This window comes from Pocillopora damicornis, chromosome 3, assembly GCF_964200805.1.
Source record: "Pocillopora damicornis chromosome 3, jaPocDami1.2, whole genome shotgun sequence".
NCBI classification, from domain to species: Eukaryota; Metazoa; Cnidaria; class Anthozoa; order Scleractinia; family Pocilloporidae; genus Pocillopora; species Pocillopora damicornis.
Genome location: NC_142672.1, coordinates 21,817,159 through 21,840,063, shown reverse-complemented (window position 1 = coordinate 21,840,063; position 22,905 = coordinate 21,817,159). Strand labels below are relative to the sequence as shown.

The following is a 22,905-nucleotide window of genomic DNA, read 5'->3' as shown; positions in this document are numbered from 1 at the left end:
AATCATAATAAATGTGTAGCGGAATAAAAATGTTTTGATCCACCGCGTGTCAATTGCTGGAGCGAATAATCGTCTATACCACATAGCTTAACATATATACCAGAGATAAGGATACAGATTTAAAAATGACAACGTCAAGAGAAGTTTCAAACCTCAAAGATGCCATTTCTTTATTTCTCCGGAATATGTCCTTGAGAAAAAAATTGCCCCCAAATGAATTAAGTGTCTGTCTCCTACCTGGTTTCTTGGATTAACTTAAGGCATAACTCAAATATAAAGTTAATGAGGAAAGACGCATGTTCTGAAGAGTCAAACTAGATTACGAGGGACACAGTCATAACTTCTAAAATGGAGTGAGTAGTAATCGCAAAACGTTCTCAAGGCTAACTGGCGACCTTGATAACGACAGGACAAGAGAGTTCTTGGCATCACGAGTTTAGGTGGGAAATCACGGAGCCATCAGTGATCAGTGTAAGGAGTAGACTATTTCTCGAGTTCGCGAGACCTGGCACACTCAGCAAGGTCGACTCTCTTCCTACCAGCATTTACCATTTTTATCGTGCTCTTAATTTTTCTATAGCTTCACAGGTGAACATTCAGTAAATAACAAACAATTGTAATACATGATGTAATTTTTAGGTAATAAATAAGCCATCTGACTCGGCCGAAAATTATCTCAAGACAACCTGTGCTGGCTTCTATCCATCACACGGTAATCTTGCAAAGGAAGATCTATTTTTGACCCAAAAATCAACCTAACTATCGACGAAGGTATACTTTCATATCTTTACACACTCACAGCAAGAGAAGAAGACGTACAAAGAAGTGTTTTTCTTTTTTTTCATTATTCAATTTGCATGTGTAATAATATAGATACTTTTAACTATAGATATGGGACGCCCACCCGTTGTAAAGTGTATGTGATACCATATGGTATGAACATTTTGAAGGTGGGTCTTTTAAATTACTGGACTGCCGAAATTATAACCTGAATTTCCGCTAAAAATTTAGTTTGCGAATTGCTGGAAATTACAAATCATCAGGTAAAGAAAAGAAACATTCCAAACTACTATAAAAGTCTAACAGACAGCGCACTCCACACATTTGATTCATTTAATTGAATTCTAGTAAATCGTAAAGTTTTCCGCCTATAAGGACTGATACAGTAAGGAAACTGAATGAAAAACCTACCCTAGCCCACTTACGTATCCCCAAAAGTTTTTCAACCTTGCAGCTTCAGGCCAATCTGCAAAGCCCCCCAAATCAAAACCCGAAAAATGTCCATGCCACATGGAACAGAGTAATTTTTTATGGGCAAGACAATTGCTATTGAAACGTTTGCTTTGGAGCAACTTGATGACTGTAAAAAAATGAGCCTTACATAAAAAAGCGTCTTTCATTAAATGGGCACCAACGATGGCCCTATGAATGTTCACGTCAACTTTTAACTTTGCAAGGACTAAGTGAGATGGACAAGACACATCACATAGCTTATGCGCAGATCAATTCGAAGTTTGTAACTGCGTCTGGATCAATTCAGTGTCAGAATCTGAGCCATTGCCCATCTGCCCCTACCCTAAAATAACAATAGTCTACTGAGGTATACCACTTGAGCTCTTCGGTATTCAATCATTCTACAATTAAAACAACGTCAATTGGGATTCAAATGATAGGTGTCCTGGTTGAATTTCTATCCTTTGGTTCTGATGACTGGTTTTATCACCACATTAACATCCAAGTTAATCCGACCTGTTTTGATGAACATTTTTAGCCCCTATCAGTTGAAGATGTTTGCAAACTTAAATATTAAGCTGTCATCTTTGAATAAGACTTTCGCCAAAGAAATCCGGCTCTGTCAAAAATACGTTCTTATAATTTTTCAGTATACACCTGCATATATGAAAATGTCAGTTTATTATTGTCATTATACCAAAAAATTGGCGACACGCGATTTTGTCTCTTCAGTTGCTCAAAGGTGACTAGTAATTTTAGTATAGACAAACACGCAAGAAACGATTTTAACTCATTTATACTAACAACGATGACAATATTTATTTTTAGGCGCAAATCCCGCACGAGTTATAGGAGATAAATAGCAAAGGATATATATTTAGAGTTTGAGTACCCAATCAGAGCGCAGCTTCGACGCCATCCATTGTTTCATATGTAACGTAAATTAAAACTGATGTAAATTGTTTTAAATGCCGCGGCCAATATTGTTTGAGGCTACGTTAAATTACTCTAACCAATTGTGTGGTTCACTTTCGATGTCCATGACCTCTTCAACCTATGGAGAGGCACGAGATAATTAAAAAGATAGATAATCAAAGATTTGTCCAGATCTGTGTCCTATGTTTATCACATATCGGCACCTTAATTAAGAGCAAGTCTAGGAGTTTGCATAGTCAATCAGAGCGCGCCTTCGAAACTATCCACTGTTTTAGTATATACCAAATAAAGATAACCATCAGAGGATAGACACGACAGTCAGGCACTCTCACAGTTGAGCTAGCCAGAAGACGCATCCGAATCTCCAGTCCCTAAGTCATTTACGAAATACACGTAAACTACTGTAACAAATACCTTCCGTCCAATTCCGCCAAGACCAGATCGTGTTGTTGAGAAACGAAAAAATCTTGAATAGCAAAAACTCCAATAATGAATCAGGTGAAACTATGAAAAAGGAGGAAATTTAAAAATGTCTATAAAATGTTAGTTTCACCATAATTAACATTACATCCGAACCTCTGAAAGTCATAAGGGTTTAGTGATTTTAAGGACCCCCCACAGAGAGAATCTTGGTCGTGTATGGAGAAGTGACCAACCAATCATTATCTTTCGCCTTCAAGGGGATTGTGGTTGGAATTGGAGGATTTTAGTCGTGTCAAGATAAAGATTTAGCTGACTCCCCCATAAGTCTCTGCAATATTCTGATGATACCCTCCTCGTTGTCAGTTAATTAGTCGTCAATTTATCATGGTCCCCCCCCTTTATACCCTGTTGGCGGCTACAGTTCACCCGTTCATCCGGAAAACCACGTGATCCCCGCAAAATATACCACTCCTCACTCTCCCAGGCTATAGAAATTCGCTGGTCCCTGATTTTTCGGCATCTCACTCAGGATCAGTGTTTCGAAATGCCAACTATTTCTTTGTTTATGTCCTGTGACCGCGAAGGCTTAGATCAGAAAGCCTAATTATAACTCGCAGAGCCAGTAAGCCACCAAGTAAAAAGATGAAATGATTGCTTCCGGCGCATCTCTTACAATTTCTAAATTGAGTCGTGGGCAGGATAGGACTACCAGTGTCGTTTTATCATTTCGCCAGCTTTTAAATGTTTGAATGTTCACCGTGTGAAGTTTAAAGACGGATTTTAAAGGCTCCGTGTTCGGTTCCTACCACTGTACCCTAAATTAAAAATTTGAATCAATAATGCAATCTAATTGTTACTTAAAATGGCTGGAACTTACCACATGCAATTTGGACTATGTTTGGGCCCTTCTCTACCCTTGTGCTCTCACCACACTGGTTTGTGGCAGTTACTTGGAATTCATACATTTTCCCGCTTTCTAAACCAACGACTTCATATTGAAGAACGTCTCGACCAGTTGCCTCTCCTTTCCAGTTAGAACGTGAACCATCTTCATTGACTTCTCTTTGATAGACTGTATACTGTGTTACAACTGTACCATTGTCTTCAGGCGCTCTCCACGTTAAGGTCACTCTGTCTTCAATTATTTCACTTGGATATTCTACAATTTTCACTTGATTGGGAACACCTGCAGAAAAGATGGAATCATCATCAACCTTTTCTGATCTGTGTAGTATCACTATCATAATCCTGAATACTGGATATGCCTCGGAGCCATTACTGACTTCTTTGCTAAACTGATTCCTTAAAATACTTCTTGACTGCAAATCTAACTAGACCTAGAATACTTTTCGGAAATCTTGAATGAAAATTTTTTGAAAGAGTTTATAAACTACGCTTTTCACTCTGAGCCTCAATTACGACAAAATTAAGCGTAGGTTAAGAGTCTTAGTGCGAGATGATTTTCTATCTACGTCTTTGTGTATCAATACTGATTATCAGACATGGTAAAATACCTCGGGAATAACGAAATGTTATAAAGAGTTCTTTAAAGGAAAGTTTTACAAGGAACCAAGTACATGTTAGAAAAGTTCAACTACATTTCAGTACCCTGATGCTTCTTGCTTTTTTTCTATTACTCAAAGAGCCACCCATCAGGTTTCAAAAAGAGTGGAAGGCAGAGGGAATCATAAACATATTAAAAACACATTCTCATTTACATTTTCAATCGTGAGAAAAAAAAAAGAAGTCCTCGCATCATCGGCGGTTTCAGCCGAACACAGTATTTTACCACAACCCTTTCCCATCCCATACAGTGCAGATTCATGTATATAAAATATTCTTAATCTAATTTCATTTAGATGTAGTTTAAAGCCACATTTGAGAGCCTTACCCAACACTCTTACTCCCCTTGTCGCGTCCGCCCCTTTTGGGCTCTCACCATACCGGTTTGTGGCAGTTACTTGGAATTCATACATTTTCCCCCTTTCTAAACCAACGATTTCATGCTGAAGAGAGTGTAGACCAGTTGGCTTTCTTTCCCAGTCAGAAGGTGAGCCATTAACTTTTCTTTGATAGACTGTATACTCTGTTATAACTCCTCCATTGTCTTTAGGTGCTGTCCACGTCAACGTCACCCTGTCCTCAGTTATTTCACGTGGAACCGGTACAATATATACTTGACTGGGAGCACCTGCAGGAAGGATGATAGCCATTAAAATCAAGTGGTTTCTTTTGACACTAAGGAATCATGGCTGTTATGTTAAGGACTTCTTTTCCCGGTCGAGAGGGCTGAGTTCGAGACCTGGCTGGGTCATTGTGTTGTGTTCTTGGGCAAAACACTTTATTTTCACAGTGCCTCTCAACAATCGGGAGTAAAAATGGGTGCTCGCTAATTATAATTGTGGGAAAGCCTGATGAAATTCTGGGGCCGTAACCCTGCGATGATCTGACAGCTCATCCAGGTGGGAGTAGTAATACTCCTAGTCGCTTCATGTTAAGGTAACCGGGATAAACTCCGGCTGGGCGGGCCACTCCGGGGGGGTAGTTTCGAGGTCTAGACTTTTTTGCCTGTTCCTTAATGTCTTAAAGACTCCTCGTATTACCACTTTATTTGGTATAATGACCATGACCATTATTCGTATCATGATTTTTTTGGTTTCCAAATTGAAAATTTATCCCGACGAGAAATGATCGGAGCGAAACGTTAAGAGTGCTTCTTTTTAAAGCTTATTGCATTGAAGACATGAACATGAAACCCCAATGATTGTGGGACTATAATCTAAGTTACTTAAAGGAAGCAAACTAAGTAAGGATTAAGTAAGCTTCTTACCAGGATAAGGAAGTGAGGCGCTCTCGAAGAAAATTGGGTGATAAGTGTTCTCTTCCTTACCAACCACTCCAACCACAAAGGTTTTATCCATCTTATCAGAATATAGCACCGGTGAACCAAGAAAGTTTTTTCTGTCGAGGTCACGCCCAATGGAGTACTTCCTCGTGTTGTTATTGTACGACCAATCAATAGATTGTGCTCGTTTTCCATCATCACTGAGAAAATATGAGTAAACCTTCTCTTTCTTTGTACTGTCTGCACTCAAAAGGAAATGCGAACACAAAACTTGGTCATCTGGGAGAAGGAGAAAACTACGCTTGTCATCGCACAGAATATCTAGGGCTTTCGGGCGATGTTTGCCGACATGCTTTGGATTATTCGAACAATAGCGATCTAAGATAAATTCGTGCTCATTGTCTGCTCCTGCGTCTTCAGGGCTGGCAACATCTCTACACGTGAGCACATAATATTTCCCCTCACATTCTACTGCACATCCAATCCCCTTTCTTTCGCTATTTCCAGTTCCCACCATAAACAACGCCTTCCTCTCTGGGGGTTGCAACAGACTGTCAAATACTCCCATGTTAAAGATTCCGCTGATTTTTCCAGGCTGAAAGAGAGTGTTTCAGTTTATGAGTAAAAGTAAAAAAAACCTTCTCCTGGTGATTCTAACATTAACCCCGGGGCTAGCAGCGAGCGCACATCGTTGTCTTATACCTAAAAAAATTTGTGAGCACATCCAGCCGTTACAACACATCCGTCTTCGTCCGTCGATGATACGAGAATCTATATTTTAGTATGCGCGACAAGCTGTAATGCAGTATCAAGTCGAGAAATTATATCTCAGCCAATAAATGGGGGGCCAGGTGAGGTACTGTGCATGCACAATCGCATGAGTAACTCGCAAATCAATAATTCGTCAGCCAACCAAACAGCAATTACTGATAACAATAGGCACGATGAAATCAATAAATTTACAAAATTTGTGGAGTGAATATCGCTGGTATACCCATCATTTATCTCAAAAGATTTAGAAAATACCTCTTTCTTTAATAAGACTCAGAATCCCTGCGTATATTCATTAAAAATTGGGTGATAGAGTTCGGTCTTTTCTTGGATTATCATGCTACTGGCCACCATATAAAATCGTCTATTATCTTCTGAGTTACGCTGATTGGCCAAGCGACGTGTATGATGGTAGGGATCAACTGAAAGGGATAAACCAATCATTTTCTCCCGTGCCTTATCGTCGGTTTACATCAATTTGGGATTTTTAGGGCCAGCGTTTAATACTTAATTTTCCAGGAATTCATTTCAACCAAGGAAATGTATACACGATATAAGCTTAATTTGAAGTTTTACTACTATGTGCGATGGGAAAGAAGCAAACTACGAAAGTTTTCGTTTTTTACGCTATAAAATTATCTTTTGTCAGTGACATCCAGTGCCTAACCTAAAGTTTGAAAATGTATTCATAAGCCTTGAATGCATCACAACTCATCATTGTTTTACCTTCCTCAGAACAATTCTTTAACTCGCGAGAGATAAATAAAGTTATAGCTTGAAAAAAGATGATGGTCTGTATCTCAAAAATATCAAGGGGTTGGAGCAATGTTTCTCTCTAGGGAAGCTCTTTTCTCAACAGTTCCATGCCTTCGTTTGGTGGAGAAAGCCACACGAGTTCAAAGCTAACGTTCTGCCGTCAAATCTGATAAGCTTTTCCTTGCATGCGAACACCCCATCAGCTTAGTCAGATGGCCAGTAATACAAGACTGAGAATAGGAGGAGGGCAAAATCAAGTCAGGTTGCCTTCAGTAACGCAATCGCTTGTGGGTTTAGTATTAACGCAAACCAGCAACTGTCCAAGAATAGCAATCTGGGCAGCCACGATCTTACAATGTAGATGTCAGTTATGAAAAAAACTTCATGAGAAGTAATTTAACACTTCTACCTTGATTTGAACATCCTTCATCGAACGAGGAGAAACTGCGTGATGACCTTATAGGCCATCCAGAGATGGAGCCACACATTTCCATGCCGTGCAGTAACCAGCCTGCATCTACCCGATCGGGACGAGTAACTAGACCTCAAAACAACTCTATTCATAGTGTGGCAGACGAAAATTGCGAGGAAACGTTGCTCAGTGCATTCAATCATTAGGTTTATTGTTTTCTTGGCTTTGTCAAGTTTTAGGCTTAGCCTTGTTCAGCTTCACTTGTCGAGGAAATATCTGGCGGGTCAAATATGTTCTTGTTCTAATGACATAACGCTTTTTTAAATCGTAGAATGGAGAATGTGAAAAAAAAAATATTCACTCTGATTTTTCAACATGACTTGCGTGGTCGATTCAATCCTAAATTCGAGAATGTCTTCACATTTCTCCCGTGTAACGACCGAACGTCAACGTCAAAACGCAATATACATATTTGAGCGCAGCGATCTCTACTGAAATTTGCATAAATATTTCCGCCTTAGCTGAATAATTGTTGCTACACTTAAGAGTGCCGACTTACACCTGCTCGTTTGCCACTTGTATTAATCATTTCTACACTCAAAAGCACACCAAGGAAAGCTTACAGTGCACTAATTTCCACTCAGTTTGCTCCCGAAACGTTCCCAGATGCTGCTTGATTCATGGTTACCACGGCCATTTGACAGCATGGTTGACCAATATCGAGACACAATAGGAAGTATTCCTGTTACTTTCTAGATCGAATTTGAACCATTTTTCGCATTTCAGTTTAGTTGAGATAAACTTACATAGAATATCCCTAGTATCAAAAACAATATTTGAGGATAACTCCATCCAAATGCCACCACTGATCAGTGTCGCATCGACGGATAAGCTGCTCTTTATTATGGTGGTATTTATAAACAAACTGGATACAATTGACGTTCATTCAAGTAAGCAGCGCTGAAACTGCGCTCAAGATCAAATGAACGATGTTTTAAAACTTAGCAAAGAGCTACAGAGAACCACTGTACAAAATATTTCCGGACAAGTTGATTTCAATGAACGAGTAACTTGATATCAACGAAACTTAAGAGGATATTTAAATCACTCAATCATTTGACTGTTCCGCAACTTAGACACCTCCTGAGGCGCGATGAATCATTCATAGGCTCTTGCAGTGCTAGCTCTCACGCACTGAGCCACGTGTGGCCACTCATGCAATGTGAATCGTAATAAATGTGTGGTGGAATAACAATGTTGTGATCCACGGCATGTCAATTGCTGGAGCGAATAATCGTTGAACACAGCTTTTAAGCTAGTACTGTTCACTTCATTTTAGAAGTTATGACTCCGTCCCTCGCATCTAGTTTGACTCTTCAGAACATGTATCTTTCCTCATTGACTTTATATTTGAGTTATGCCCTAAGTTAAAACATACATGCCAGAGATAAGGATACAGATTTAAAAATGACAAGGTCAAGAGAAGTTTCAAACCTCAAAGATGCCATTTCTTTATTTTCTTCGGAATATGTCCTCGAGAGAAACAAGACAACCTGTGCTGGCTTCTATCCATCACAGTACTTTTGCAAAGGAAGATCTATTTTTTAGTTAAAAATCAATCTAACTATCGACGAAGGTATACTTTAATATCTTTACACACTCACAACAGGAGAAGAAGAAGCACAAAGAAGTGTTTTTCGTGGTTTCTGACACACCCTGAAGTTTATTCACGTTTTATGATGGGTGAAAGGTTTAACGAAGTATTCTAAACATTCACTCACGATCAAGCAGTTGTAGACCTGTATCGTTCGCTTCAATGTTTCTATTGTTGTTACCTGCATAACTTACTTGTTGATTAGCTTTTTCGTCTTTGATAGAGCGGAACCAAATGCTTATCATGACGACCAAAGCGCTCTGAATAGCACTTGAGAGCAGGCTTTCGTCAAAGAACTGATTTCCGACTAAAAGAAACGAGAGTTGAACCATCACGACGGAAATGCCTGCAGCAATCATGAATCCAAAGTTAATTTTCGCCGAAGTATCCCACTTTTTGGGACACTTTTGCGAGAAATAAAGCGCAGAAAAAACATAAAATAAAAATGCAAACATGATGAATGATGTTGCCACTGGTAGGGCCCAATAAGGCTCAGTAATAATACCGATCATCACCCATAGGGCGTGATGAACGGCTATAAAAATTCCGGGATATGTCGTCCATAGTAATATACTTTTCGAATGTAGTTTTCCGTCATTTCCAAATTTTAAACACACGATATTGATTTTGTTATCTTCGTTACCCGCCTGAAACATGTAATAAGCAGAACAAAGTAAAAAAATTAAAAGAATGAATAAAAGATACGTTAAAGGATAAATGATTTGGGCCTGACTACTGTAAATAACAGCGACGATAGCAACAATCGTCCCACACAAGAGAACAACAAATACTAATGACAGAATCGATTTTGCCCTACTACTTTCACCTCTACAATATTTTAAAACTAACATGCGTATTAAGTTGCTTCCTATTAGAGAAGAAAATAGGATTAGCCAGCAGATTTGAGGGAAGGCCTTGTTAATGTTCTTGAGGTGGTTTTCGTAACCTCCGTCTGCAACACATTCAACACTGTTCAGCGATGGGTTGAACGAGGATGGACTTATTGCGATGTCCTCCAGCTGTTGAGAAAGGAAAACCATATAATAATCAGATCAAATTAAAAAATATCCCAGGGTTTATTCGTGCCACTTTGTTACATGGAGGGAGTCGACAACCATATAATTTTTTTAAAAATTATATTTCGATACCAAAGCATTTCGGAGGACTTTAACAGATGTTCGACAAAAGTGCTATGCGACTGCGTTGTGCAAATAAATCCGTGAAGCGTTTGTGTTGAAGTGTGATAGTATAGCTGAAGAATGCAAAATTTAAAACATGTAGACATAGAAAGCACTACTGAGAGAAATCAAAGAATGCTAATTCTGGTCTTACCGTTGACAAAAAGTTAATAAGTTTTCTCTTTGTCTGCCGTGGATCACAAAACTGATATAGTGTTATATGAAGGTCTTCTTGCCCCCTGTCAGGCCAAATGGTAAACAAGGAATAGAGACCCATTGCTCTTAGACTGAGGTATCGATCACTCACGTACAAACAAGACCGACTCCAAATGAACTTCAGTTGATTTACCTCTGTCAGATTAACAGAGGAGTTGGTAAAATGCACCCAGATATTGACAAGTTTAGAGGATACATCTTCGGATGGATAGATAGCACGGGAAATGTTGAAGTAGTTGTCAAAGGGTGGCTTTGTAGAGGCTAAGGCTTCATGAACCTGGTAGTCATACTTGAGACACGCGTATACGTAGTTGTCTGTCGGGTCGTCCATCTTAGTCCTTGTGTTTACTTTTTTAGACGATGGCGTGGACGACATCTGGTGAAAGTTGGCCAATAGAAGTAAGGCAATGTAGAGCTTAGCGAATTGCTTCCACTTCATATTACTTTTCGTCAGTGTGTAAGCTGAGAGTAAGTGTGGGAAAGATGCACGCGGTTCGGGCCTGATGTAGCAGATAATGAAAATATACGACGTCAACAGTTATCGAAAAAGGAGCTAACCACGCGTAACTGAATAAAATATTCTCTTTTTAATGCAAACAACCATAATAAAGGAGTTTAAAGAAAAGAAAATACCAGTTGTGTCTAACCAGGAACCCATTTGGTCCAGCGAATAAAACATTTAGGGTTTTTTTTTTTTTTTTTCAGAAAATTAAAACGATACATATTTAAACAGGAAGTTTTAGAGCGGACGATATAGATCTGGATTTCCAAGTTTTGTCAGAATGTCGTTTCCGGCCCTTAACAACGTCTTCCCTACAAAGATGTTAAGATAACTCGAGCTCCTGAGATAGAACATTAAGAATTCAAACGGAGCCAAACATGTAAACAAAGCCATGAAACCTCAGATGCCTCTCAAAGCTGAGATACTACAATCATAAAGTTAGCAAACAACTTCTTTTGTTCTGGCTGGCTGCATTCCTCCGATATCAAGCTTAAAAAAAAGGGTAATGATGCGTACATCTTTATGCCAGAGGCCATTTGTAGAAAATAAATTGTCCTCTCTGCCGAGACATTTATACTAAAAATTTAGAAAACGTGATAAAGGAAGTGCTCTTCAAGAGGCATTCGTAAATAAAGTTTGTCAAGTAAAGTTTTGTCAACAAAACAAAACAAAAAAGGCGTCCATCTGGATTGGTGCTACTCGTGGCCTCTTCTCCTTAGGAGTTCTAAATATTCGGAAAATCGTTGCTAGAAGGTCTAGAAGGGAAAAAAACATCGAAGAGAAAGCGAAACGCAAAGTAAAAGAACATATAACTCCCAGTTCACTCTAGAGGCGATCATTTGCTACACGCGGAAAGTATGCAAATTGGTCAAAAGCCAAAGAAATACCTCAGCTTGAAAATCACTTGCACTGATTACTCCCTGAGTAATGCGATATTACTTGAATTAATGACTCGGAACGAAAACATTTCCTTTGATAAAGCGTGATTACAGCCTGGCGCCTGTAAAACCAGTAAAATTTAACCACCATATAGTTCGCGTTTTGTGTCGGATCTTCTGAACACGAAGCGATGCCTTTCGCTGAAATTTATGTCTTCAGTTCTCAACTGATTCGATCATACAATGTTGTAGCTTTTAGTCATTCATCTTGCTTAAAGCGACCTTTTAACCCTACAAATCTGCATTGCAAGGAAGCACTCGAATTCCATATTTTGCTTTCGAGTTACAGCAGTGATTTCAAGGGGCTTGCTTTCAGTGCCTAGCAATCGACATAGCGCGCCATCAGAAAGTAAACGTCATTTTCAGCGGCTTCACTTTGCACATATTAAGCCCTGCGCCATTTACTCTTTCGTGATGTATATGGTTTTCTTTTATCTCACACTTCATACAGGTTATTTCACCTATACGTAATTTAAGTTTGTAGTTTTCCAAAGTAACATTTTGGTTCTTTCGCAATATAGACCTGATCCAGAGGCTGTCACACCTGTTTAATTAACTTTTTCTTCTTCCTTGACACAGTGTTCTCGCGTCATCATTCAAACTTAAGATATGCCAGAATTTTAGATTTTAGGACCTTGTAGAATCTTTTCATATCCTAAATCCATTACAATACGTCGTCAAATCTACTTGTGCCGCTGTCCAGTTCCGCTAGTCCTAACAGTCCCATCCACGTCTTTATTATTGCAGCCTCGTTTCCAAGTAAACCAGTTTGGTTACGAGGCAAAGCGTCCATGTAGATGCCAAGATTTGGCGGTTTGATTATCAACAATTTGGAATCGGAGGTATGTTATCTGCCATGTCGACTGGTACGTGTGGTTTTATGATCTTCATAATCTCCCCAGCAATCGATGTGATTATTTGAATTAAATATTAGTGCCAAACGTATACGCCAACCCTTTACATATAAATGTTGACAGAGGGCAAAATCGATCATTATAGATTTTGTAAATTAGAATAAGCATGATTTCTATTTCTTCCATCATCTTTTCAGTGTTTATAACTATTCTAACTAATAGCACAGGATCTGCTTATTGTACCCCCACTTCAATCTTCGCGTTCCAACTGCAAATGAAGATTCACTCTTCCCCAAGCGATCAACTTCTACTTCCGGTTTAATTTATAAAGTTAATCGCAACATTAAGGTTTTGTGAGTTGCAGTGTGTACACATTTTTACACGAAGTGGCAAGATACTTTCAGTAAGATGACATGACACAGGTAGTCTACAAATTTCTGCATTGTTGTTGCTAGCAATATTCAGAACTTATTTCACATTTATCAAAGGGATCTGATATGTTGTACACTGGTTTATAGAAACATCGGACCGCGAACTGTAATTCTCGAGCTGGCCGTAGATCGTAATTTTATCCTGCGCCCCTTACAAAGCGAGTAACATTTTCTACACATAATTGTTGTTCACTCTAAAATGTGTAATGTGTCTTAACGTAAAATGCTTCTCTAACTCGGTGGTAAACACTGAACCCTAAAACTCCCAAGATCTGATTGTATGTTTTCCCCTCTAAGAGCAATTGTAGCTTCTCGCGTGATCTCCAGACAATTTCATGATATTAAACACAACTTGTTATATTATCAGCAAAGAGGATAAAATGTTTTGAGATCAGAACTCTCCTCCATCATACTTCAATGTGTACATACCTCTTACTAAAAAAGTAAACAAGTTTTAAGTCTGCATTATAAGTTAATTGGACCAAGTTTTTTTCTGCTCCAAATTATTGCATAGGCTTGAAGTATGTGGGCCAAATCTGAGTGGAAAAAACAAGGTCCCATAACTTACAGTATTGACTAGGAAATAAGGTTAGAAAGATAATTATTATATCACTGGGTTCAAATTAGAGGAGGAAGATTTCCATTCAAACAGAACTTTAACATTAGTGGGCTGTGCAGTGGTACATAACCTGCTAAATTGACCAATCATAGTGCTCTGCATACTTAATGAGAGATGGGAAAACATAGTGCCCTGGTGCACTGTGGGAATAAGAAGCAAGCTTTGTTCTATTGAATTTAATCACACAATTTGCCAAGTTATGAATATAATTTAAATATGATAATTGAGAGCTTCTCTTTATTTCTCAATGAATACTTGCTCGGGTAATTTTGTCAACGCCACAAATCTGACAACCATAGTTTTTTTTTTTTTTTTTAAAGACAGATGCTTGCTACAATTCTGTATTAGACTCCAAGACTTCAAATTAGTCAAGTGTAATTTTGATTGATACATGTAGATATATTGGCAATGGTATAGGTACTGGTATTTGCATAAGGATTTCATAATTCACCTGAACTTTATGAATTTTGTGGCCTCACCATAGATAGTAGAATTCTGGGGTTTTGATTCAGCATAAGTCCTATTTATAATTGATAGATTAAGTAATAAGCTGACTGATTAATTGAGTAAGTGATTCACTGTTTGACCTACTGAATTCATGTAATTAGAGTGTCAGTCATGGACTGACTATCCAATGCATAATACAGAAAAAGATAGAATAACGCACTTGGAACTCTGGGTAAAGATGCCACTCTGGGTAAGGATCTCATGGGCCCATCTATTGTGAGGACAACCACCCACAATGCATTCCAAAGGCATTTTTGAAATGACTTACACAACACCTTCCAGGTATTTCAAAACTATTTGCCTACATCAAAATGGTTGATTTACCCAGAGTTTGCAAGCATTGTGCCATCTTTTTCTCTATTGCAGAGTGACCAGCTCAATTGCTTGTGTGATGTACTATTTGGATAGTATATTCCAGATTTTATCTTCTGCCTCATGCATGTAGCTGTAATCATAAAAAGCTAAGTTATTTATATATATATATATTTATTTCCACTAATGTGGAAATATATTTCCACTAATGTGGAAATATATTTCCACATTAGTTGGGTTGCATTTGTTAAATCTTAGTTGGGGGACACCAGTACTTGGCTGGGAGGGTGGGTGCAAGGGCAACTGGGAGAACTGTTAAGCTCCATTTTAAAAGTTTTTAGAGGCCACATCTACTCTGAGAAATCAGCTCTTTGCATCTTTTTTTTTTCACTCAAAACTTTTGGAAAAGATTCATTTAAATTATGTAAGGGTGGGAAAGGGGTGCACTTAAGTAGCTGCAAACTGCATTGGATAAATATCCCCTAAAGGATTTATTTGGCTGAACTTTTAGCATAGTTTGCAGGAATTCTCTCTTTGTCTGTTTAGACACTAAACAACCTTCTATCCACAATTTTATTTTACATTTCTTTTATTTCAGCTGTTGTCTATTGTTGGATCCTTCAAGCCCATGACACAAGAGAATCTGTAGAGTTACAAAAGTAATAAGACTAATACGAACAGCATGTCTGCACGAAGCATTGAAGACAAACCACCGTCTCTTGCTGAGGGCTTCACTCCTCCAAAACCTAGAAACCTGCCCAGAGATCGAACACCTTGGGGCGATGTGAAACTTCCGATAGACATTATGTTACTCACAGTTAAGGACTGCGAGTTTTTAAGTTGCTATAAGTTGTTAAAGAACTCCTTCAAAAGCTATACCCTGGCACTTGGTGATGTTTATTTTGGGGGAATAGGTATAGATGAACCCTTGAAAGTGGCGCTAATGAAATGCCAGGAGGGTTCAGACACAACTGGTGGGTCAACAATCGTCGTAAAAAATGCCGTTACTATACTCAAGCCTAAGGCAGTGTTCGCTGTGGGGTGCTGCAGTGGGCTGCAGCGTTGTGAAACGCGACTGGGAGACGTAGTCGTGTGTTCTAAGATGACTCAGTATGCTTCTCGAATTGTCCAGAGTGGTGAGGTCCAATCAACAGGTGCTACTCGTGTTCCCGTAAGTCGAAACATGTTGCAACTTATCAAGGATGCAGCTGCTGGTTGGAAACCACCATTGCGTGACCCTTCCTCACGAGAAATTGAAGTTCATTGTGATGCGGAGTATCTGAGTGGCCCAGAGTTTGTCTGTGACAAACAGAGATATGACGAACTAATTCGTCTTTATCCCGATGCAAAAGCAATTGATAGAGAGGGTGAAGGTCAGATTTGTGTTTTAAAACAGCTTTCATATTTAACTCCAAGGATAGAGATCGCGGTATTGATAGAAACTGATCTAAAGTTTTTCTTTCGAAAAGTGAATCGAAACATTACACAAAGCGATTGCCGGTGTCACTGCAAATTTGGACCACATCTTCCCCCTCCCGAGCATATACCCACTAGTGGATATGGAAAAGATTGAAAAGATTACATGAAAAAAATGCGTTTGTCACTCATGTAATTATTTAGGAATTTTGTGTCCACAATAAAAGAAGCGTTGACAAAAATTTGACCTAATTATAAAATGATAAATTCATGATAGAGGAAAAAAAAATTGTAAATTTTTTAAAGGATAGTCCGAATCTGCGAGAGTGGGGTTCATATACCCTAGTGGACATGGGCCGGAGGCCCAACTCCAGGAGGGGTCCAACTCCGTTTGGAAACCGGGGATTGCAGACGAAAGGAAATGGAGAAAGGAACCAGTCTCGAAGTTTAACCATTTATTTTTTGGGCAACTGATTGAGTATCTAGGAGTTAACTGCTTTGTTACATTTCAAATGTTTTCAAATCCAATGTCAATTCTCACGGTGATGTATATAAGAAGAAGGAAATCCTCTTTAACGCAGCCACACAAAAAGCCTTTAGTTTCAACTAGTTATATGGAGTAATGTTTTTCTCTCTTTAGGGGTTTATGTTGCGGCGTATGACTTGAAAATGGAATGGGTTGTCGTTAAGGGAATATCAGGCTATGCAGATGGCACTGGAGGAATTACCGATGAGTGGAAGACCTTTGCAAGTGTAATGTCAGCCTCAGTTGTGGAAAATATGTTGTATGGTTCCGTTGTTTTCCAAAGCTGGCCACATTATAAAGGTGACGTCACTCTCTTTTTCTTGAAACCAAATAATTGGTTCTCATATCCTCATAGATTTATAAATTGTGTGACCATAATCAACCTCATATATGATTATGATTATCTTACAAGATATTTTGGTTCATTAACTCAATTTATATTATAATTGGCAACCTTAAAGAGTTTCTGAAGTTACCATTGATACTGTGAGGATTAGGAGTTACGATTAAGAGATAAATATTTTTGTTCTAGAGCTCTAGAGTTCCAAAGTTTCTCTAGAAACTTGCCCCCTTTATTTATACGAAGATTATCTTGGTTTACCTTATTTCAGACCATCCATTATGTAAAATTGCTTGTAATAGGCTTAGCCAGGAAAAGAATCAGCTAAACTCAGAATGAAAAGCACTATTTCTCTTTCCTAAATCCCCTCTCCTCGTTCTCGTTCAAAACTCCCACAAAGGAACTGGCTGTGCAGGTAGACGTAAAATTATTGAAGTTGTCGAGAACCACTGAGCATGGGATGGTATAATGGCAAAGTAACTGAGATTGCATGAATATTAAGAGAACGTTAATTGTGGTTTTATTTCAATCTAAGTTCTGTATAGCAAGTTATTAATCTTATGCATTGAGTGAATTTTCAAAATACGTCAACATATTAGGCTTTTTAACATACCTGAATCAAAACCCGAGTTACTTCCCTGTGAACTGAAAATACCGATGGTTCATTAATAAAGGGCCAGTCTAGTCTACGTGAATTAAAATATTTTCCTGTTGGAAAGAAGGAAGCTTGAGTTTTTGCTTTCTAAATTCTTGAATTATTTTGTTTAGAATCAAGTGACATCGGTGCAAGTGTACCTGCATCAGCAGGGAGCCCGGGTATAGAGCGTCCAGAGGTTATCACTGCCATGGACAACAAAGGTACACTTTTGCCGATATGGACTTTTCAATCTGTTATTTGTCTATCTTCTTAAACGACTGTCTTTTTGTCTGCTTTCCTGCTTCCATGTTATTTTTTCTACTTCCCAATCCCGCACTGGATATCTGCGTGGTTGCTTGCCAGCCTTTGTCTATGATCTTGTTTGTCTGTGCAATCTTCCGTACGACCGTTTGCCCATCTGTCTGTCTGTCCTTCCGCCTGTCTGTTTGTCCGACCGTACGCCCGCCTGTGCGTTGTTTGCCATAAAACTTAAAGGAGAACTACTACAAAACGTCGCAACTGCTTTGCTTCTTTTTTCATTGTGTAAGTTTTGTCTTTCTCGAGCAAAACATAAACAGATCGGTAAAACAGAATAGTTCTTACATGTTTGGTGATATTTGGCCGGACCAAAAAGCTCCAATTTCCAGCCAAAGATTTTCAATTGGAGAGAATCATAACAGCTTTGAAATAATTAGTCTGAAGTGATGCATTGTATTCCTCCAAAGAGATCAAGGAATAACTCCATGACAGGATGATTGACGCTAACCAATCATCCATCTATTACGTAGAACAAGAATTACTTTATTAAGAATATCTTACAAACATTAACTTTACTTTTTCAATATTCAGTCAAGAATGGCAAGCCCAGTGACGAAGAATTAGAGACAATTTCGAGAAACATCGGCGTAGACTGGAAGCCACTTGGAAGACGTTTAAAGTTTAAGGAACCAGAACTGGACGCTTTTGACGAAAACCATAAAGAATTCACCGAAAAGCCATATCAAATGTTGCTTCACTGGAAAAGAAGAGAGGGTGAAAAAGCAAACTATCTTGTCTTACATGACGCCCTATGTCATGACTTGGTAACCCGTAAGGATTTGGCGAACGAAATATGCTGTCAATGAGAGACTTAAATGACTTTTCAGTAGTTGCTGATGCAAATAGGTTTTTTGAAATAAGGACAAAACGATCAACAGTTGTCCAAAAATAATCTGTTGGCTTCAATAATGAGTTACTCTTTCAAAGGTAATGGCATTTATACACCAGTTTTTCCCATTAGATTTTTAAGTTAGATGGATGGTGAGCTGGAATCTCATGATAAGTTTTCCTTGTCATACGTTGTTTTTATTTTCGTTGCATTTTAAATCGTGTATATTGTATTAATCTATCAAGGAGCTTTTTTTTACAAATTATAACTCCCCTGAAAAATCCTGCCTTCAATTAACATTGATGATAATTCTAAAGCGATTGCTTGTACTATAATTGCGATTTCACTTCATTACTACCATGTAATGAAGTAGTCAAAACAATATTAGCTCTTTAATATACAACAACACAAATCCATGCTGAGTGGACACTACGTACGTGTTTACATTTAGAAACTCTCTGCCTTCCCAGGACTTCATCGCCGTAAAAAAATTGACCCAACCATTATATAGGATTATAATGCTAATAATCATCCTATATAATGATAAACCTATGCCTATCTAATGGAGAGCGAATCAAACGAAGGGAACCCCCCCCCCCCCCCCAAGCGATAAACAATGACCGGTTGCCTGCTTAACCTAAGGATGATTGACTTGAATAGGATAAGCTCTAAAAATAGAATAAAATTCTGACCGAAAATAAAACTCTGTTTTCATACCACAAGAGAAGCGATAGGTTAAGAAAACATTTAAAGTAAGTCATTCCCTGAATGCAAAAGAATCATTATGATACGAAATAAATAGGAAATTAATATATATTTATAAATTAACGACTTTAATCCATTGGAGAAAGTAACATGTAACCGTCATGAATCTACGTCAGAGTGACCTTAGCTATGTTTGCATAATTAAGGAGTCTGATAAACTACTCAACGACATTGCAAGTCTGAAACGAAACTGTCTGAGAAGTGTTAACTTTTCGATTAGTTCCGTCGATTCACAAACTACCTACGAAGTAATATCGTTTGTCTTCACGGTCTTGTTCACAGAGTCAAGTGCAGACATTTTCATTTTAAAGAGAAAGTGAAGGTGGGTAAAGAAAGTCATATATTTTGACTGTACACATTACGGAAGACAAAAGCGCCAAGCACATATTTCTTCGGTGTGATTTGAACCGAGACAAGGCGGGTTTTTATCAATAACAGATGACTAACTTTATCATAGATAAACATCCAAGAGCGAAAGTCTTCGACAAAAACCCTTCAATCCATTTGTTTTAATTTTACACGATACAGGAACGATTTAAATAATAGTGGATACTGTGAGAATTAAGTCACGCTTATGGCCGTATGACTTTGTCTTAGGTTATTCTCATTACCCCACGATAGTCCATCTTCCCGAATGATTCCCCTCCGACCGAGCTAAAGTGATGATCATTTGTAATGATTGCAGTTTAAAGATACTGATCCGGTTATTTTAGTCAAGTTAAGTCTCTAGTTGAAACAGAGACTTAAAAGAAACAAACTGATGCTTGTCCAGACGCAAACAAATACATAAAGACTTCGTGAAGATAACAAATGGCTACAACTGTTTGGTTAAGTTATTCTGAATTTTAAAGCAAAAGAGACTAAAATCTTCTTTAGAATACATGATCAGATCAATTTACCATGCAGCTATCTGTGCTTCGACTAAGAATCTCAAAAGATCCGTTCAGATATGCCCGCTTTTGTTTATGTTTCGTTTAGAGAAAGCAATTTTTAGTTAAGGCGGAAGCACCAAGTATTACTCGTTCGATGTAATTTGCAATAAAGCTAAAGCGGCGATTTTACTCAATTCCTGAGTGATAACTTTGTCGTAGAGGGACTCGCTGTTTTCATCGCTTACAACCACTTAGTCCCATTTTTTTAGATGTACATAACACTTGGATGATTTGAACTGTAGGCGATAGAAATTCAGGCTTTGGGAATTGATTTATCAGTTGTGCTTCGATTCTAGGAATCTTGAAAGATCAAATATATGATCTTTGACTTGCTGTTGCTCATATAGGCAAGCTTATCTATCTGCTCTCTCTCGCTCTGTGTTAAAAGATTATGAATATGTGAGGTAGACATCAAAACTTTTATTTACGTACAGTCGTATAGTTGTTCTTCGGTTCTCGCTACAAAAATGAGATAAATTAATCTTCCGATTTGTTTTGTCAACACTTGCATTTCCCCTAGGGCTTCAAGTTATTATTATAAATATAACTTTTCATAGTTGTTGAAGTTCCGGTCTCTTTTTCTGAGAGGATTTTAAGGCATATTAGTCGGTTTGTTTATATTTCATGCAGCTTAGGGGAAACATATGGCAACAAATTTAGTTGACTTGGCTCAATATTCCTAAGTACGGCCCTCGCACTCGATTATTGAGAATAGCGCTGTAACTGGAAAATGTCTGTTTTAACCCCCAAAGTAGGGCCGTTTCGGTGATTGAAATACAGTTCTATTTTTGGGTCTAATTTGGTCCTCTTTCGTTAGAGAGGATGAAAACTGACTGCTATTTTGTGGCCAATTCAAGTAAACTTATGTTACAAAACAATGTAGATAAATAGCTAAATGGGCATCATAAGACCTGAAATGATGCTCATGACAAGAGCTGTTTTGAAGAACTGTAAAACAGCCCCTGAAAAAACTAAAATGGTTATGATATGATGTAAAATGGCCTCACTTGAGCCATTTCATATCTGTACCATGCAGTTAAATGACTTCGTATGTATATTTAGAAGGTTTTTATTTATATAATGGTAATGGAACTGAGTGGAGTGCAATTTGGTCTTAAATTACTTGCGTAATTTCAAAATCAAACAAGTTTTCGTTGCATTTTATATCGTGTATATTGTATTAACTATTCCTGGTTTTACTCTTGTCAATAGTAATGATCGAAATTGTTCACAAATATATTTGCCTCATGTTTACACCTCAAATTTAAAATCAAAATTATCAACTCGTTCACAGTTTGGCCAACTTTTTTCTGCGCAGTACGTTTAGAGTCCGTAATTCTAAGAAGTTTTTTTACGAATGGAAAATCCCGGCCTTCAATTAACATTGATGATAAACTACGTGTTTACATTAAGTAGCTCTCTGCCTTTCCAGGACTTTAGCCGTAAGAAATTGAGGTGATTGTTTTAAACCTATGCTTATCTCTGCTACACTACAGAGCGAATCCAAACCAATGGGACCTTCCCTCCCCCCCCCCCCCCGGCGATAAATAAGGACCGGCTGCTAACTGAACTTCTTGCTGAAAATAAAACTCTGCTTTCGTTGTACCACACGATAAGCGATAGGTTATGAAAACATTAAAAGCAAATAAACAAAACCAAACATTATAAGAAAAGAAAAAGGAAGCGGAGGAATCATGCGCGAACAACTCCCGCTTGCTTCTTCCTCTCCCCAAGCCCTTCGACACTAGTAAGGATTTTCTTTCCATTTGAAGACAGTACCTTCTTCGTGACTGAGTTTTTTAACAATATTACGTAATTTTTCAGTCAGGTCTGCCTGTTTGTTTATTATCTTAGCCATAAATTCCTTCCCTCTCGGCAAGGAGAGGATTCTTATGAGAGGTTACATTTAATTGAATTAAGGCGGTCTTGACATCCGTTAATTTGAAGCACTTTCGGTCTTTTGGAAATTTTACAGATTTATTTTTACTCCACTTTTAAGGATTATGAGACTTGACAACCGTTTTTAGATGATCTCTGCCCCATTCGCGTTATATCAAACGCAGTCATACTTTCTCAGCGCTCAAACTTTCGAAGTCCCAGAGTTCCTTCATAACGAGCACCGTCATTTCTTAGGAATAATACTGCAGCCGTTTTGACTGGTTTAAAAAACCGGTCACCTTTTACGGCTAAGCACAAATATCTTGACAGGGTCAACAAGGAAAACAATATAGTTTATCTTATATATGCAACACAGAGCACTCAAATTAAAAGCTTCTCCCGGCCTCGTTGTCGTGCTTCTTTCCTTTAGCTTTACACAAAAAATTATTTATGAAGCGTTACCTCCACCTTAAATCATTTATGTTGACTATGAAACGGAACTCCATTCCCTGAATGCAAAAGAATCATTATGATACGAAACAAATGGAAATCAATATCTGTTTATAAATGTACATTTTCAATCCATTGGAGAAAGTAACATGAAGCCGCCATATATATACGTCAGAAGACCTTAGCTATGCTTGAATAATTAAGGAATCTGATAAATTATTCATAGA

At 38.2% G+C, this 22,905-nt stretch overlaps 3 protein-coding genes across 11 annotated transcripts; 1 reads left to right on the top strand and 2 right to left on the bottom strand.

The window, feature by feature from the left end:
• Positions 1–144: 144 nt before the first annotated feature.
• Positions 145–7,890, bottom strand: LOC113684142 (protein sidekick-2). The gene is made up of 5 exons (XM_089200883.1): positions 5,423–7,890; positions 4,484–4,783; positions 3,470–3,778; positions 2,584–2,673; positions 145–2,287 (listed from the first exon to the last, which is right to left on the bottom strand). The coding sequence occupies exons 1-5, from the start codon at positions 6,003–6,005 to the stop codon at positions 2,283–2,285; spliced, it is 1,287 nt and encodes a 428-aa protein (XP_089057009.1). The 5' UTR covers positions 6,006–7,890; the 3' UTR covers positions 145–2,282.
• Positions 7,891–8,765: 875 nt separating this feature from the next.
• Positions 8,766–11,383, bottom strand: LOC113684141 (uncharacterized). Its single transcript, XM_027201481.2, has 2 exons — positions 10,363–11,383; positions 8,766–10,049 (listed from the first exon to the last, which is right to left on the bottom strand). The coding sequence occupies exons 1-2, from the start codon at positions 10,861–10,863 to the stop codon at positions 9,150–9,152; spliced, it is 1,401 nt and encodes a 466-aa protein (XP_027057282.2). The 5' UTR covers positions 10,864–11,383; the 3' UTR covers positions 8,766–9,149.
• A 1,183-nt stretch (positions 11,384–12,566) lies between these two features.
• LOC113684137 (death domain-containing ATP nucleosidase) lies at positions 12,567–19,066 on the top strand. Of its 9 annotated transcripts, none has more exons than XM_089200884.1 (6): positions 12,612–12,730; positions 13,664–13,737; positions 15,186–15,960; positions 16,644–16,829; positions 17,638–17,727; positions 18,356–19,066. In XM_089200884.1, the coding sequence occupies exons 3-6, from the start codon at positions 15,270–15,272 to the stop codon at positions 18,628–18,630; spliced, it is 1,242 nt and encodes a 413-aa protein (XP_089057010.1). In that variant the 5' UTR covers positions 12,612–12,730; positions 13,664–13,737; positions 15,186–15,269; the 3' UTR covers positions 18,631–19,066. The 9 variants fall into 9 exon arrangements, with proteins under 9 accessions (XP_089057013.1, XP_027057279.2, XP_089057010.1 ...); XM_089200889.1 differs by having other exon boundaries at positions 12,626–12,730; positions 15,186–15,954; XM_089200885.1 differs by having other exon boundaries at positions 12,640–12,730; positions 13,664–13,703.
• The last annotated feature ends 3,839 nt before the right edge of the window (positions 19,067–22,905 follow it).